Source organism: Neovison vison, chromosome 13 (assembly GCF_020171115.1).
Source record: "Neovison vison isolate M4711 chromosome 13, ASM_NN_V1, whole genome shotgun sequence".
Lineage (NCBI taxonomy): Eukaryota > Metazoa > Chordata > Mammalia > Carnivora > Mustelidae > Neogale > Neogale vison.
Genome location: NC_058103.1, coordinates 70309256 through 70326748, shown reverse-complemented (window position 1 = coordinate 70326748; position 17493 = coordinate 70309256). Strand labels below are relative to the sequence as shown.

The following is a 17493-nucleotide window of genomic DNA, read 5'->3' as shown; positions in this document are numbered from 1 at the left end:
AACAAAAACACTGTTTTCGATTCTTAACTATTTATTTTACTAAACCATTTTTTGTCATATAGCATTATTATTCTTTAACAAAATACAACATAAGGATAGCTATTCACATTCATAATCATCTGTCAAACTACATACTATTTGCAATATTTCCATTAACTTTCATAAACTTCAGAAAGTTACTAACACAGATCCCATGTAGATCATTTTAACAGTGAAAAGACTTTCACAAGGGCTGAAAATAGGGATTTACCAAGTAAAGAGTCTATCAGCATTCTAAGCCCACCAGCATGAAACTGTACAATAAAAGTAGCAGCCTTCCACTGTAAAATTACTAATCTTAGTAATACAGTACATTAAACATGGCATTTGAGATATATGCCAACCTAAACTGCCACATATGGCATATCTAGCTTATTATCACAGTTTGTGTTTTCATATCCAGAGTCATTCTAGTTCTTAAACAAGATGTCAAATACACCAGTGTAGCTAAAAATGTGATAAAGCTTCCAGAAGAACATACCTTTTCTTAAACAAAATAGGTATAGTCTTCAGAAGAAATTTAAATTATTACCATAAAGAAAATCTGATTGGAAATTTCTAGTATAGAAGATGTAAGTAAATACAAAATAGAGAATCATTTTAAAGGCAGAATTCATAAAAGATGTTAAATTTAAATAAACACTACTTTGAAACAATTCACAAACCCAAAATTTCTTCAAAATTTTTCTCAAAGAGAATTATACTGCCTCTGCAAAAAAAAAAATGTATGCAGCTGTCTTACCTATATTATTTATCCCTTTTAAGAATGAGTCCTATCATACCATGATATGCACATCAGTTTGAAGGCTATGAGACTTCACTTGTGCTTCCTTTTTGTATTGAATTCAACTTTGAGTTACACAACTGGTATTATTGAATTATGAATAGCACTTAAATAAAGATTACACAGTGAATATTTTTATTTCAAATTCCCATCTGGTGCTTAATGTCACTTCAGCTGTTCAATTTTTAAATGTTTCTCTACACAACTAGCCAATAATTTCACAAATCAGTATAAAATGCTAGATAGATTTTTAATCTCATTTTCTAAATGGAAAAACAGTGCCATATTTTTCAGCCTTTTTAAAATTAATCTGATTTTGATAGACTATGGATTAAGACTGATTCCTATATGGGCGCCTGGGTGGCTCAGCCGTTAAGCGTCTACCTTTGTATTGCTCAGCAGGGAGGCTCCTTCTCCTTCTTCCATTCCCCCTGCTTGTGTTCCCTCCCTCCCTCTCTGTCAAATAAATAAATAAAATCTTAAAAAAAAAAAGACTGATTCCTATATGAAATAAATATTTATCAATGATGGAGAATCCTGTTTAATCTCAATAATCAAATGAAATTCTAAATAAAATAATTACATAACAGAGAATCCACTAACAATGAATAAGAAGTTTCAATTTTCATTTTCATTGACCTGATGCATACCAATGCTCTCTCACATATCAAAACTTTAGTGTTCCAATGACATCAAATTCACACATTAAATAAAAGTATACATTGTGTAAATCACAAATTTTTATCAGATTAATAGTGAATACATCTGTTCACATGCCAAGAGAGCTAAAAAGGCCTACATATTCATGTAGTTTAAGAAATGAGAAAAGTTTTATCAGATATAGGATTCTAAACTGCTATGATTCAAAAGTAAACCAGTAAAAGAAGCCATTCAAGTCACTAACTTCAAATGCACCTGCACAGACAAGATACGTCAAAGTGAACAAACGTCAAAACCGGATTTCTATTCATACTAGTCCTGAATACAGCAACATTCTTCACTGGCAATTGTCCTTCACTAGGTCCCTATACCTTTTTTCTTCTACCCTTGGCACATAATCGCTTCATAAAAGACAACAATCATATTTCTTAATGTCTCCTTTTTTCTGAATTCCTACTTGCCTCACCTTTCCCTTAGTCTTTTCCTTCCTAAACAAATTAATCTTCTTTTTAATTCTACTTATATTGCCTAAGCTGAAAGTCATACTCCTCAACCTATTGCTTGCCCTACTTATAGATAATTAAAGTAATCCTTCTCCAAAATACAAGAATCACTGTTTACATTTAAACAAATAGGTACATAAATTTTAATTACAGTACCACTGCCAGTCATATTATAGATGCAACACATATTTCTTCTTTAAAATAATTCTTACTAATAAATGTATCTAAGTTGAGTATTTTTCAATCAAACTTTTATCTTTTTCACACGTAATACAATTTATCTTATCTGTACAAATATCTATAGTATCTTCTTATCCCCATCCACCCCTCCCCCGCCCCCAAATATCCACTTTTTAACCCAGTAATACCAAACTACTTTTGGACCCCTGAATATAAAAGGAATTTTTCATATCTACATGGATATATATTTTGTCTCTCAGCCTCAAATGACCTTCTACTCTTGTCCATCCAGCCAATTAAAGCCAACCCTCAAAACACCCCTCCTCTCTGAAGTCTTCTTTGAAGTCTACCCTCTCCTCTTAAGATCTGGTCACAGATAGAGTTTCAACTTCAAGACACAATTCTATCATTACACATTTATTAAACCTTTTTATAACCAGGTATTTACATCTCTTGTTTCTTATTGCTTCCTTGCTTGAGAATAAGATCTTCAGAGCATTGTATGCCTAGTTCTAACCCAAAAGGTGCAGATAAACATTGAACAAAATATTAAAATCTGGCCATGGTAGTAGCAGGGGAAGCAGCCAGGCAAAGAAACACTACAATAGAGTTATTTTAACTGTTCTCCACCAGCTTTTAAAAAAATAGAATTTATAAAAATGTAGGGGACTAAACATAAGACTAAATAGGTTTATCTACCAAATCTTAGATGTTTTCATTGGTTTATTGCAGCAGAACTCAATGTACTAATACAGGGCATTAATATTTTGTGCATTTCTCTAAATTTTAACTGCTTAAAAAGTGTTTTAAAAGTATTAAAAGACTAAAGAAGCCTGAATTTAGTAACTTTCCTAAAATTCTAGTTTCAAATAAAGCAACACATACTAATACTTTGATATTCAAGTCAATCAAAATCTAAGCTACTATGCAGCTGTATATACTTTTTTCCTTCACAAATAAGAAAATTAAATAGCCCAGCTTCTAAAATCACAATATATTCATACATGTTAACTTCACCACTACAGGTGGGGGAAAAGACATTAAAATACATTAAAAATAAAACATTTATTTATCGTATTTTTAATTATGTAACTTTAGTTATATTTATTCTGACTTAGGCAACATGAATTATTTTTATTGCTAAGAGTATTCTGAAATACCTACATTATAAGATTTTACAGTTATGTTACATTATAGTTTATTTACGGCCATTTGGCTACTTGTACAAGTAAGGAACAGTCTGCTGGCTGATGACTTTTCTTGAAATACCCTGAAAATCAAAGATTACTAAATATTAATTAAGCTCATGTTGCTTAAGTCAGAATATTTTAAAAGTAATCTTCATTGTTGGTGGCTTGACATATTCTCCACAATACTGGATTTTGAGTTTCCCAATACACTAAATACAAAGCAAAACTCCTTTTTCACATTACACTCTTCTTCCTTAATACCTGGCCCATACTTGTTTTAACAATTCTATGACCATTTCTGGTTTGTTTCAATATTTAAACTCATTATTAGTTCACTTATCTAAAATACAGACTTTATATATTCACACCACCCCCCAATTAAGGTAAATTAGAAATACAATGAAAAACTAAAAACAAAATGCCTTCTCCAACCATTGTATTGATATTGCACGAGCACGTCACAGAAGAAGCCTCAAATCAGTCATTAATTCATTCATACATACATTCATTTAAATTTAATTACCACCTATCTTTACAGCACTGAGCTGTAGACTGAACATACAGCAACAGGCATGAAGGATGACATAAGTTCCTTCACACCAATGGAGCTTAGTAAATCAATGTAAGTAACGACTATCACAAAAGATTTTTGTTGAACTTTAAAGCTGTGAAGAAAAATATATCCTCAGAAATCACATTAAGTACTTTTATAATTATGTTAAAAAGTAGTCCGTAAATTTACAATATAATGCAAACATCATCAGAACTCTAATTAACTGAGAAGCAGACCAATTTAGTGAAATGAATTTAAAAAAAGAGAAAATGGTAACATTTTAAAATTAATAACTATTGTATATCTTCATTTTTACTTAGACTGCCTTACAACTAGCCTATTGCATATTTTTTAACCATAATATTTTGTCCTTTTTAAACCAACAGTTATGAATACCCAGGCAAATAAGTAATACATAAGGAAATTTTTATAGAAGTCATAAAAAATATGGAAAATACATATGTCCTTGAAAACAGAATTTGAATTAGAAAGTATACTCATTTTTTAAAAATTAAGGTCAATAATCTGTTAAACCAAAATAAAGAAATTTTTAAAAACTGAGCTAAGGAACAATGGAAGCAAGAAAAGTAAAAAAAGAAAAGAAAAAAAAAAAAAAGAAAGAAAGAGAAAACAAACTTTGTAAATGAAAAAAAATAACGAAGTGCAGAAATCAAATCACTCTGAAAATACTGACATTTTCAAGCTATAATTATGGAAAACCAGAAAATGACCAGGCTACATTCTAAACAAATATAATCTATCATATCCTTTTTTTTTTTTAAATGTATGATAATGATAAAGAGAACCTGACTTTGGCCCTACAGTACAGTAAATCATCAATAAAAATTGTCCTAAAATACGTAATGAGCTTTCAACTTATTTTTCAAAATGGGGGAGGGGGCACATTCATTTTAAAACTAGGAAAAAGTAAAGCTCTATTTCCTCCGAGGGTCATACCAAAAAGGGAGGTAGGAAAAGAACAGTGGAGCAAAACAAGAAGAGAATGGATTACCTATTAAAATTGTACCCCAAATTCAGAAAACATATTTAAAATTACAGGATTAAGTTACATCACTTAATCTCCTGGTATCTTGGTTTTCTCAACAGTTTTAGGGATTCTGGAAGAGATCAAATCTACTACCCATTTTTTTCATCTAGTTCCTCAAGTCCATGATTTTTCCAATCTCTTCAAATGGAAAGCCTCTTTGCTACTTCTAAGTGTCCTTATTGAGACTTTGACAGAGATGCCATATAACAGGGAAAAACTTAAAACTTAAGAAGACAGCAACAATTAAAGCACAACTTTTTAGGGAAAAGTAAAACATGCCCATATTCCTTTAACAAAGAAAAAGATGCTTTGTAATATCTCTAAGTCTTGACGAGCAAAGAGCTGCCTACACCTGTGCTCATAGGAAGCATCTGATAAATACACATAATAATTAACAAGAAAAAGCTCCCAGACAGATTTCACACCAGTATTTTTTAAAAAGCACTTCCATGACTTTAAAACAAAAACATAGTCTTAGAAAAATAAAAGCACAGTTATATAAAGATTAAGACTAAATATGTGAATGAACAATCTCCAAGTAAACTCAATTGCTTCTAATACTAACTCCTTCAAAAACATTATTTCAAGAGTGAATATAACCAAAATTGAAAAGTTATAATTCTTCTAAAATATTTAGTAATATATAAAAAAAAAAACTTATACTATGTTCCCACTATGTTCAGTGTTAACAAAATGTACCCCAATTCCTTTCTTTCTGCCCTTCCCCCAAATTACAGATCTTAAAAAAAGTCACTGAATCTAATTCCTAGAGCAGCAAAATATTAACAGTTTAAATGAAAACAACTTTCTTCTTTAAGATAAGAATGATTTTTAAAATTGAATCAACTGAGAGCATTTATTATATCCTACAGGGAATACAGGATTTGAAGGCCTATTTAATTAATAAGTACATTATGACATTATGTGAAAATTTCTCCTGCAAAGGAATTATGGAATCTTCAGTGGAAAACTGTTCTCAAAAACCTTTAAAACAGAAAAATCATTCCTCAAAACCTCAAAAGGTGGTTCAATTTTACAAGGAAAGTAAAAAAACACTATAGTCTACAATTTTAAAAATTAATGAGTTCAGAATACAATTCATTGTAAATTACAAATCCACTGAACATCAGTAGGACACAGGTCTTGAAAAGAGAAAAAATACTTTAATTTTAAATATCAATTATTAAATAAAATTAGTTTAAGAATGGTTTAAAAAAAAAGTTTTATTTTCCACACCAAATAATCTTACCTGCATCATTTTGCTGTTAAAAAACTCAAGATACTGATTTCATTTTTCATCTGGTCCTGTCAACGATGCTATGACAGGCCCTGCAGGAAGCAGCAAAAGATCAATGATGGAGTGTAGCTATGATGTGTTTTCATGATCAAGTTTTGTTATGGAAAAGGATATCCATATAGTAGATTGAAACTCAGGGAATATTGAAAATATCTCAGAAAGTTTGTCAGTGTACATAAAGTTTGTCAGTGTATATAATATTCCTTTTTTGTACTTTCTAGTCTTAAATGTTTATTTTCATTCAATTATTTTATCAAAAATTTAAAAATGACAGTGCAGTATGTTTATGGAATTGTGAAGAATCATTTCTATATTGATAAGAATTGATAAGAAAATAATTATTCAAGGTGTCAAAAATGAAAAATGTTTAAAAGTACGGGAATGATTCTCTTAACTTTCAGAGATGATTATTTTAATCTCATTTCCCAGGATTACTGTAATTACCAGTAAATTATTAACTATTCATAATTTAATTAAAATAAGGTTTAACAGACTTCTTGCAAAGAGTAACTTCAGAATCAAATAGTTACTGGCAATAATGGTAAAAATTCTTTCAAGAAAAGCATATAGGCCGCAAAAAAAAACCTGTACAAACTCCAGAACTTAATTACTCTTTGGTAATTGACAGGTTATATTCAATAAAGACCAAAAAATTCAAATTAGTAAAAAAGAAAGTCAAAACTACAAAACTCCTTCACAAGATTCCAAATAATACTTTTAAATTAAGAACTATTTTAAAATAGTATAGCACCTTCCCAGATTTAATATAAAGACATTTTTCTGCTAGGAATTAGTTTCCTTCAAGGGCAATTAATAAAATAGCACTGTTATAAGACCCCTACAGTAAGTGGAAACACTATTAGAAGACATACAAAACTTCTATGTATGTCTTGGAAGCATACTGAAGTCAGTCTTTCAAATAGATTAAGAAATTTAAAACGAGAAATACACGACAGATTAATTTTTTTAGAGTGTTTATGCTATAGCTGTCTTGTTTGTTGAAATACTTCAAAGGATTCGGCAGAGTTTGCTTGCCTCTAACATGCTTTAAAGATACAACTTAATTTTACATGGATTATTTCTCATATAAGAATAAACACATGTTAAGCTACGGTAACACTAATAAAAAATTACAGTGTACTTCCATTTATTTTTTTCTCACTCATGTTTGAAAATGTACTTGTGGAACAGGGAAATTTAGATACTGCTGACTTAAGATTGTTTTCTTTCTATTTCTATACAAACATCATTTGTGTGTATGTGTGTGTGTATTCTAACACATTCATAGAAATCATATTAGTTTCAAATATCTCCATATAAAAAAGTAGGAAAGCCGATGCCATATCTTTTAAGAACAAGATGAAGAAAATGGAAATTTCACCAACCCAAGCATCAGGAAGTACTGAAAAGTACTGCTTCATTTCTTGCATGTTGTGTTTTATACCATGACACTTCAGTCTCTGAGGGTCAGGTTAATTAAGCTCCATAGCAGCTGCAGTGCAATGTGAGACACACACTGCTGCGGTTCCCACCAGTCCAGTCCAATTACCTGTAGTATTCCAGCACTGGACAAGTGACAACCAACCTCTTCTCTCTAGTCACTTGCTCCCACTGGTCTACTGATAAATGTTAGAACAAACTAACCTCCTTTTGGAAAGGACTGCAAGCTGAATGCACCTGCTGCAGGCTGCAATGATGAGTCCCAGAGAGATGTTTGTCAGTCAGATCTCTGCAGATGTTGTTTAACTTTATGCTAGAGCTGTATCCAAAGATGGAAATGAGATGGCAATCAAGCATAAATCTCCCACCCTTGTCCCCCCAATTTTATTTTAAAAAGCTGCACTTGCTCATAAAAGTGGGTTAAAACAGCTCCACTAAACTGAAAACAACTAAAACTAAATTCCATGGTAAAAAGTAGTTTATTAGGTACTGAATTTTAGGTAACAAGTGGTGTGATTGTGTTCAATAAGTGTTATTCGTGTTATTGAAAAGTTTAAAATTTCTCTTAAGCCAGAGCAAAACAAAACAAAACAAAATAGCTATAAAATACCAAGTTTTCAATGGGTGGTTTATTGCTCAGGTTTTTAGTGACACCACATACTCCTTAGAGTTCCCAAGACACAGATTGTTTTTCCTCTTGTATATTACACAAAACATCTCTCATATTTGAATACTGAACTATTTCACCAATTGTGTTCACTCTTTCTAATCTATTCCTGAAATCTTTAGGGAGGATATTTGCAAGGCAATGTTGTTAGATGTATTGAATTTCCTCACAACGTCACAAATTTAAATGAGCTATTTTTCCAAAATCCAGAAGGCTTGAAATAGCAAATATCAAAGTGACATTGTACATTATAATTCATGAAAATACCAACAGTGTAAATAATGTTCCACAACTTACTAAGTCAATGATAGAAGATACAACATCAGAATGAAATAAAAAAGAATCAAGTAAATTGAAAACCTAAGATTTCTAATGCTAATTCAATTTTTCTAAAAGTCCCATGGTACAAAATATTTGCTTACATGATTAAGTATCAAAATTGTATCTTTTGGAGTTGACAATTTTAACATAGATTGTGCTATGCCAGTAACATTCCTTCATATGTTAAGATTTCCTATTGCTTCAAATGAGAAACAAAATATTAAAAAAAACAGTAAATTTTCAGAGACATTGATGTCTAAGTGAAAGATTATGGTTCCTCCACCAACTAAGGGTATAAAGAGACAAAATATAAAGTAACCCACAACAACAGGTAATGTGACAAATATTACAAGTTTAAGATTTAAAGGAAGACACATTCTGTGTCAGCAACTCTTTGATCACACTAAAATCAAAGGTATAATACAGTGTAATGATAACCATCGTATTAAACTCAATACTAGAAATTATACTACTTTATTTTTCCTTTTTACAACTCTATTTATCTACTAATTTTGCCTTAAAATATATATAAATAAATTTCGAAGAAGCTTGGCATCTAGATCAAAGTGTTTAGACTGCAACTTTTAAAAGCTGTAACTAAAATATTCCTGTTGTACCACCAGTATTGTAATACTCGTCCTTCAACAATATAAAAAAAAGAAGTGATCTATTTTAAAACTTTATCAACTCATCTGATTTCCCAAAAAAATGATCAGTCTTATGCTATACGGTCCTGAGCCTAAAGGTTAAGGGGGCCACTGAATTCTTCCCATGTCAAAATTAAGGCGGTGTTGGGTATTTGAGTTACAGTCTGCTTTTTCATGAGTTTTAAAATTTTACCACATAAACAGCTTGTGATTAAAAAAAAAAAATCACCCAAGTTGGACAATGCTAAGATTATGATATAATAAATCTAGAAATATAAGTTCAAATTTTAACTTACGGATCATAAAAGTAAATGCTTTACATCAACTGTGATCCAGTTTTATAACCATGAATATGGAAACAGTGTAAGATACAGATGAATATATGCTAAGATTACAGTGAATTATTTCTGTTTGATATAATGAATATCTCTACTGTCACATAATGGAATAACAATAGGTACATTATGAAATGTTCTAAAACCTAAAACACATATGAAAAAATACATTTTATAAACCCTTTACAATTCCCAACCAATAATGTATTCAATAAGTTTTTTGGATTATCTACCTGAACCATGTATTATTTATAATAAATAAAATCAATCTATCTATTAATGAAAACTAAACACACCTTCAGATGCCAAATAAAAGAATAAGAGAACACTATTACCATTCTGAAAATGCATTCATTAATATATTCCCCAAAACGAGAAAGCTGTTTTTTACTACAAGGCAACAACTTTAGGCAACCTATTTGTAAAAAAGATATACAAATAAATAAGCTGTTTTAATCAAGTAAGAAAAAAAGATATATTCATAAATCACAGGTAATAAGTAGTATTCTGTAAGATTTAGATTTTTGAAAAGATAAAATGAGTTACAAAGCACAGCAAAAAATAAAGCATGTCCACTCGTAGATCTTTTCTTTCTGATCACAGTAATTTAAAAATGCACTTAACAATCCTCACCACAGAATTTCCCCAAATTATTTTATTTATGCTGACATATTGAAATACACAGTATAAAATACAGTTCTACAAATTCTAAATCATACCAATTAATGTGCATGAAATATTTTCTAGATTTCAACCATAAGTATTAAAATTACTCAAAAAAACAAGGTTGCTTAAAATATTTTAAAGACACAGCTAAGTACAAAACAAACAAAAAAAAACATAAAAAACAGACAAATGTGATAAATATGAGTAGACTATATTGGCTACAATAAAAACAATGGACATACATTTGAGTTGAAATTTATTAAAATAGCCCCAAAGTGTGACTGTACTCTGCATTATACATCCTAAAGGAAATCTGTCTTAGATACATCAATATGTTAACTAAACCTTTGGAATACAATTACATTCTGTTTCAAAACTTAGGTAATTTGAGAAAATCCACTAGGTTATACAACTGAAGTATACTTTTCCCCAAATAAACTGTCTTACCAAATGAGAAACAAAATTTCTTCATGAAATAAACATCAACATACTCATTCTCATCAAATAGGTGTCATAAATACACAAATGAAACACAAAAATGGGCTTCCAAATAAATTACTGCATAATCCTACAAGAAAGTCCTTATAACTCGGCGATATGAATCACAGTTCTATAATTTACTTTGTCTGAGATGAGCAGGTAAGTATTGCTTAAATATCTCTGAGTACGAGAAGTTGAAAGTAGCTCTATTTGAAGAATACCAGGACCTTAGATAATTCCACAGGCTTGTGGTCAAGTGTGAACAGAAAAACTATTAAAATTGAAGTCTATCAGAAGAAGAGAGATGTATCTGTCTGAACAGGTAATAACCTAGTTAATATCATATTTAAATAAAAAAGTGTTTAGAATTAATATGGCTTCTTATTAATTACAAGCCTTTATTTTATCCTTAAAATTGATTCCAGTGTGTGCTTGGTTTCCACCTGTTACAGGCAGAGCGTATATGCCTTCTTTTATCCAGACATTTCAAATCACATTTGATTAGGTTACGTCACTACACATACAAAATTTTGTTCAACGCATTCCAGTTTTCCATTTTTTCCAACGGATATTCTTGCTGTATATGAATAACACGTCTCAGAACTAACTATAAATAAAATAAGCAATTTCAATGTAATAAGAAAAATATGCATAACTAAGTGGACTAAAAACAAAAGATCTAATTCTTGGTGCACCCTTTCCAACCCACTGAAAATAAACTATATTCAAATGAAAAGGCATTTAATTTACTATTTGGAATATCCTTGATAAACACCAATTTTCTGTAACATCCCTGCACATCTGATACCACCTCATGTTTAATGCAAAAAAGCTATTTCATTTTCATCTATTGACAGTGAATTTAATTTACCATTGCAGCTCTTTTCCTAGAACTATCACGTTATTAATTCTGCAATCAAGCTCTTTTGAGTGCTTTTATTTGTAAAAGGTTTTCACAATTCCACATTGATTTTTTTCATCATAATATACCTTTTAAACACATAAATGTGAATATGTTAGTAAACTTTCTTAATGCATAAGGAAAGTTTCAGAGACAAGGAAAGCCATCTACAAAACTACACTCACAGGAGCAAACTTTCGAAGGGCAGCATATCTAATACATTACATTTTAGTTCACTATTTGTAGTGTTTACCAAATATACTACGTTTAATTTGTATAACTAAATGATACTGTCGACCATTCTAAAACCTTATCTAGCATAATAGTTCATTTTCTACCACCAATCAATTGGCTATGAAAAAGAAATCCTCTATTAAAGAACTCTTACTGAAATTAGATCATTGAAAGCAAATAAGCTTTTCTTTTCTACCAGGAAAAAAAAAAAAGGCATTATCAGTCCCCTCAGCAGTGAGTAAATATTTTTTATGGCCATAAAGACAAAATAACCAAAAACAAACAAACAAAAAAGGCAGAAGCTACACCTGGGTAAAAGCAAATCAGTTAATGTTTTACCTAAGAGATATACTATTCAATTATGCGGATTTTCTAGTTAAACTTAAAACCCTTACACTAAGTAGCAAAATAATAAAAAAGAAAAAGCTAAAACACGCAGAACTATATAACACTCGAAATAAAAAACACACACTGAAAAGTACAAAAAAAATTATACCACCTAGGAAACTTGCCATTTTCCAGCAGGTTACAGTACCACACAACTGTTAACATATTTTAATCTAATACAGCTGTTCATAACACAAATTTTGAAGTATTACTTTACTTCTTACATAACAATATATTTCCTTATCACAATTACATTAAAAACGCAGTATTTTAAAAATCTGAAGAGGCAGCACTTGTCCTCTTTACTTCACTCCAGGGCCAACAAACAAAGCAGTGAAGCAGAAAGAGGTACATAATGGATTTAGAAGTAAATGGTCCATTCTTTAAGAAGCCTTCCTACCCCCTCTTCTGAATTCACTCTAGACTAATTGTCATTACAATGATGTCTGAAAACTTCAAAAGAACCCTATTTCCTGATGCCAGCTGTCCATGTTTCTATCTTTAAATTTCAGAGTTTTTTCCTAATTAGAAAGAAGTATTTAGAAATACCCAAAAGATTCATCTCATAATTGTTCTAAATCAGACACAGTATATCAATTACTGAAACAAAACATAACACCAACAGTAGAAATATACTTTAAAATTTTCCACAAATACAATATATAAATAAAGTCATACTATTAAGAATTTCTTTCAATACAACATACAGCACAGGTAGATCTTCTCCTTTTTTTTCCTTGGGGATTTATCAAACAATCTCTTCACCATTGCACCTACCTGGGTAAAAATCTTTGGACTTAGACAGCTTGATGGTGGCTCCAGTTTCTTTTTGCAACTGAACAATTGTCTGTCCTCCCTTCCCAATTATAGATCCAGCAGCATAACTAGGTATGAGAACCTTTAGAAAATACTGGCCGTCTTCTGAAAAATGCAAAGAAATATACTTGGTTAACATGATAATTTCAAACTTTGTATCCCCTCTCCACCCTCAAGAGGGAAAACAGCAATTAAAACATTGGGCATACAGCTGCAGGAAATATGGGGTTAAATTTTTGAAGAACAAAAATAAGCTAATTACAAAGAAAAATAAAGAGATACAAAATGTTTCCCATTTTGTAGGATTTATACTTTCAAACTTGGAATTAAAAACTAAACATGTTCTATCATTTTGCAGCACTGTAGAAACTGATGACTAAATTCCAGTTGTTATTCCAAACATGGAAGACTTCCAATTCTATCTGTGGTTACTATGGTAAAATGAAATGAACTGACCCTTTAACAAAACTTCAGAGATTTATATGATGACAAACCTTTGCTTAACATATTCCAATATAAATAAATAAAAGGACTGTAAATAGTGATGAGCTATATTTGTTTGACATTAGCAAACACCTAAGGACTACAATTAGCCATTGACTATATCCTACTTAAAGTATGCAAAACAAACATTTCTCCTACCAAATAATCCACCCAAACTGTAGGGTGTATTCCAAGCCTGTAATAACTGCCAGGAAATAACTCAAAGTGATGTGAACTGGCAAATCTAACTAATACTGGTGTATTTCTTTAGCACTTCTTAGTCTACCATGATCTCGTTTAAGCTCATTAATTAAAGGACCTTAAGAAGAATTCTGCCAATACTAAAAAGCTTAGGAGTCATTTATATCAAACACACTTAAAAGTGACCAAACAGATTATGTTACTTCTCCAAAATAGCCACAGTTTTTAAAGCAGAGGGGGTGGATGAACCAAGAAAGAGTGAAATGAAATGTTTTAGAAAATAAAGCCAACTCCATAAACTTTAATTTCCGACAAACTGATCTAGTCTTAAATAGGAAACACCCCGGTAAATCCAGCTTCCTTATGTGAATAAACGTTCCAAATTTTGCGGGTGTGCCATTCCAAGACCCCCATCCGTCTCTAATGTACATGCTGTAGATAAATTCACCTCTGCCTCGATGCATTGGGTGCATTGTTAAGATGACTCCAGTGCAAATGAAGAAGCGATAGCGGTCCCGTTATAACTCATCTTCCCAGGAAGCGCAGGATGTTAAACTAACAAGTCAGAGTACCAGACACCCCCACCCTCGTATGCACACCTCTGAAGACAAATCAATGAGATATTTGCAACGACAATATAAGTGCGGTAAGAGCATGCACTCATCAAGATTTTGCATACTACTTGTGGCCCAAAGCAAGGGGACGAAGAGAGGAAAACTCTCCGGTGCCCCAATCATTTGCTATCCGCTACCCAAGTGCCATTTATTTATTTATTTTATCAGACTGTTAAATGCAGCGCGCATCTTCGGGCGGCCATCACCTCACTCGGGGGTCATCCTCCTCCTCTTTAACGGACCCCCTTGCCCAGGTCTAGGATATTTAAATGGTCAGTCTTTAGACCGATTAAATGGAAAGATAGGTCTATTCCGAAAAACCGGTCGCCATTTTGATGAATGATAAACAGAGAAATGGAAATGTGTCCGGGACGGCGAGGTGCCGGGCAGGTGCAGGGGAGGGGGCGCGGGGCAGGGGCGCGGGAGCCGCCGGGTTCGGGCTAGAGGTGTCCGGGCCGCGGGAGGGAGGGAGGCCGGCGGGAGGGAGGGAGGCAGGGGCGGGCGGCGGGGGATGGGGCCAGCGGGGAGGTGGAAGCGATACCCACCGCCCGTATTGGTCCTCTTGGTGCTGCCGGCTTCAGGGGGGGCTTCCAGCGGCCTTTTCCGCGAGTCCGGCGGGTCCAGGTCTATGGGAACCCCAGTGTGGGTCCCGTTCTGCTGGATGGGAGCTGCCGCCATCATGTTTGCAGTTCCTGCCGCTGCTACGGGGAGAAGGTTCTCCCTTTTGTTTTGGCTTTTTTTTTTCTTTCTTTTCTTTCTTTTTTTTTCTTTTCTTTCTTTCTTTCTTTCTTTTCTTTTCTTTTTTTTTTTTTTTTTGCGTTTGGGGTTTCTTGAGTTTTTTTTTTTTTTATCGGATCAATAGAAATCTCTTTAGGAAAAAAAAGCTATGTTGCTGGTTTGTTCTCACTGGGGAGGGGGCAGGGCTGAGGAGCAGCTGCAGTGCAGTGTCAGAAAGGAGACAGGGGAATGGAGGGGGTGTGAGAGACGGAGGGTGAAAGAAGGAGAAGAAAGGAGAGAGGGGGAGAGAGTGAAGGGAGAGGGGCGAGTGAATGAGCGGGAGGAGGGGAGCGGGGAGGACGGGCAGAGGGAGTGGGAGAGCGCGAGGGCTGGCGGGGCGCGGGGAGAAGCCGAGGAGGAGGGGAGAGTGAGGGAAAGAGTGAATGAGCAGGAGGAGGGGAAGGAGGTGGATGCGGAGAGAGGAGCGAGCGGCGGAGGAGGGCAGGAGCCGGGAAGGAGCGCGGCGATCCCCGCGCCGCGCTAGCGCTGCGCTCGCTCCCGCTGCTGGTGCTGCCGCCGCCGCCGCTGCCGGAGCGGTTCTGCCGTTGCCTGGGCTGCTCGGCGATGCTGCTGCTGCCGCCCGGTCTCGCTCATTATTTCTCCCGCTTGTAGGGGGGGCTGGCGGGGAGGGAGGGGGATGGCTGCGAGGGGAGGGTAGAGAGGGGTTGAGTTCGTAGACTCCCACACACTTCGCGCTCGGGTCCCTGCCTCTCAGCAGCGCCGCCGCCGCCGCCGCCGCTGCCGCCTCCCAGCGCTGATGCCTCAGCCTGCGGGGGCGGAGGGGGCCCCGCCGGAGGCGGGGGAGGGTGTGTGTGAGAGTGTGTACGCGCGTGCGTGTGTGTGCGCGGGCTAAGCGCGTGCCCGGGGGTGCGCGCCGGGGATGGAGGCTGGGGTGCTCCTGTGGGAAGGGAGGGGTGAAAGGTCGCCGGTCCCGGCAACACGGCTCAGGCAAACGTAAGCGGCTTGTCGCAGAAACCAAGGGGTCTAAGAAACGCGCTAGGCTAGAAGGCGGGAAGCAGAGATTACTGACAGTCATGCTAGCCAATAAAATGGGAATGTGAGAAAGGCTCTCCAGGCCCCTTCCCAATCAGGAAACTTAGGTATGAGAGGGAATGAAGGGGCGGGGTGGGATCCCGGTGAAGCCGGGGCTGGAGCGGCGACAGTTTTGGCTAGTCTGAGAAGGGCATTCGAGTGACCGTTGACAACGGGGGAGACAGCGTCAAGGCTGAAGGAAGAACCTTTAACTTTATGCTTCCAGGACTACTAGCTAGGTACATTAGTTTTTATTTTTAAGAGTTAGGTAAAAGACAGCATCTCAACTCATCGGCGGTTTTCTACGGGTTTTCATCAAAAGAGTATTCATTAGTGGTACAGTGTAACATCGTTAGGGAACTTACAGTGTTACTCGCTGCCTTTAATCCTTTCGGGAACAAGCAAGGATATAAATAAAGCTAGGTATATGGGTCTTCCCTTCACGAGGCGCTAAGAGGCAGACTAAAGGCAGGCAACAGCTGAATGAGTGTACGCAAAACTAATTATTGAAGAAAGTATGAATATAGTAATTAAACTACTTGCAATGTGCACGGCTTATGACTATATAGATCTTGGATATATAGGGTGTCTGAACCTCAAGTGTACAACGCTACGGAAAAAGAATAACAGCTACGATAGACTCTGAAAGTCTGAAAAGACTCAGCTGACAGATCACTAAACTCATTCAGTGAAGTATTTTCTCAAGGTCATCTACCAAGTTAGTTGTTTAATTAGTCAGGGTGCTAGCAGTTAGAGATAATGGAAACATGGGCTTCGGAGCCCGAAATCTTGGTTTGAAGTCCTTGCAGTCATGTTCTAAAAGTGTAGGGAAAATCCTTTAACATGTTGACTATTTATTAAGTGCTTGCCATGTGCCAAGCAATCCATTTTACATGTGGTGCTCTTTATGTGTAGTATATCGTATAGTTATTACTGTCCCTATTTTATGAGGCAGTTTAGGTTTAGCAATATTAATAATTCAGTCACATAGGTATAAATATTGTCCCAATAATTCAAACTCAAGTCTTCCCGATTCCAAAGTCTGCCCTCTTGAATGCTGCAGTACACTAGAGTTTCATCTCCTTTGCACTTAAAACAGGGACTGAAACTCTACCTCCCATAGGTCTTATGAGTCAAATGAGATAATGTAAGATGTTAAATGTATTTTAAGATGTGAAAAGGTATAAACATAGTTGCTCGGTTTCTAGAACAAAGATGCTCCTTCCTCGGACTTTTCA

At 34.7% G+C, this 17493-nt stretch overlaps 1 protein-coding gene across 4 annotated transcripts in view; it reads right to left on the bottom strand.

Moving 5' to 3' along the window:
* NOVA1 (NOVA alternative splicing regulator 1) overlaps positions 1 to 15245 on the bottom strand; it is a 149879-nt gene extending 134634 nt beyond the window's left edge. For all 4 annotated transcript variants that reach the window (XM_044229602.1, XM_044229605.1, XM_044229603.1 and 1 more), the window contains exons 1-2: positions 14992 to 15245; positions 13110 to 13253 (exon numbers count right to left, since the gene is read on the bottom strand). In XM_044229602.1, the coding sequence (XP_044085537.1) occupies positions 13110 to 13253; positions 14992 to 15127 (280 nt within the window). In that variant the 5' untranslated portion in view covers positions 15128 to 15245. The remainder of the gene's footprint in view (positions 1 to 13109; positions 13254 to 14991) is intronic.
* Positions 15246 to 17493: the final 2248 nt, after the last annotated feature.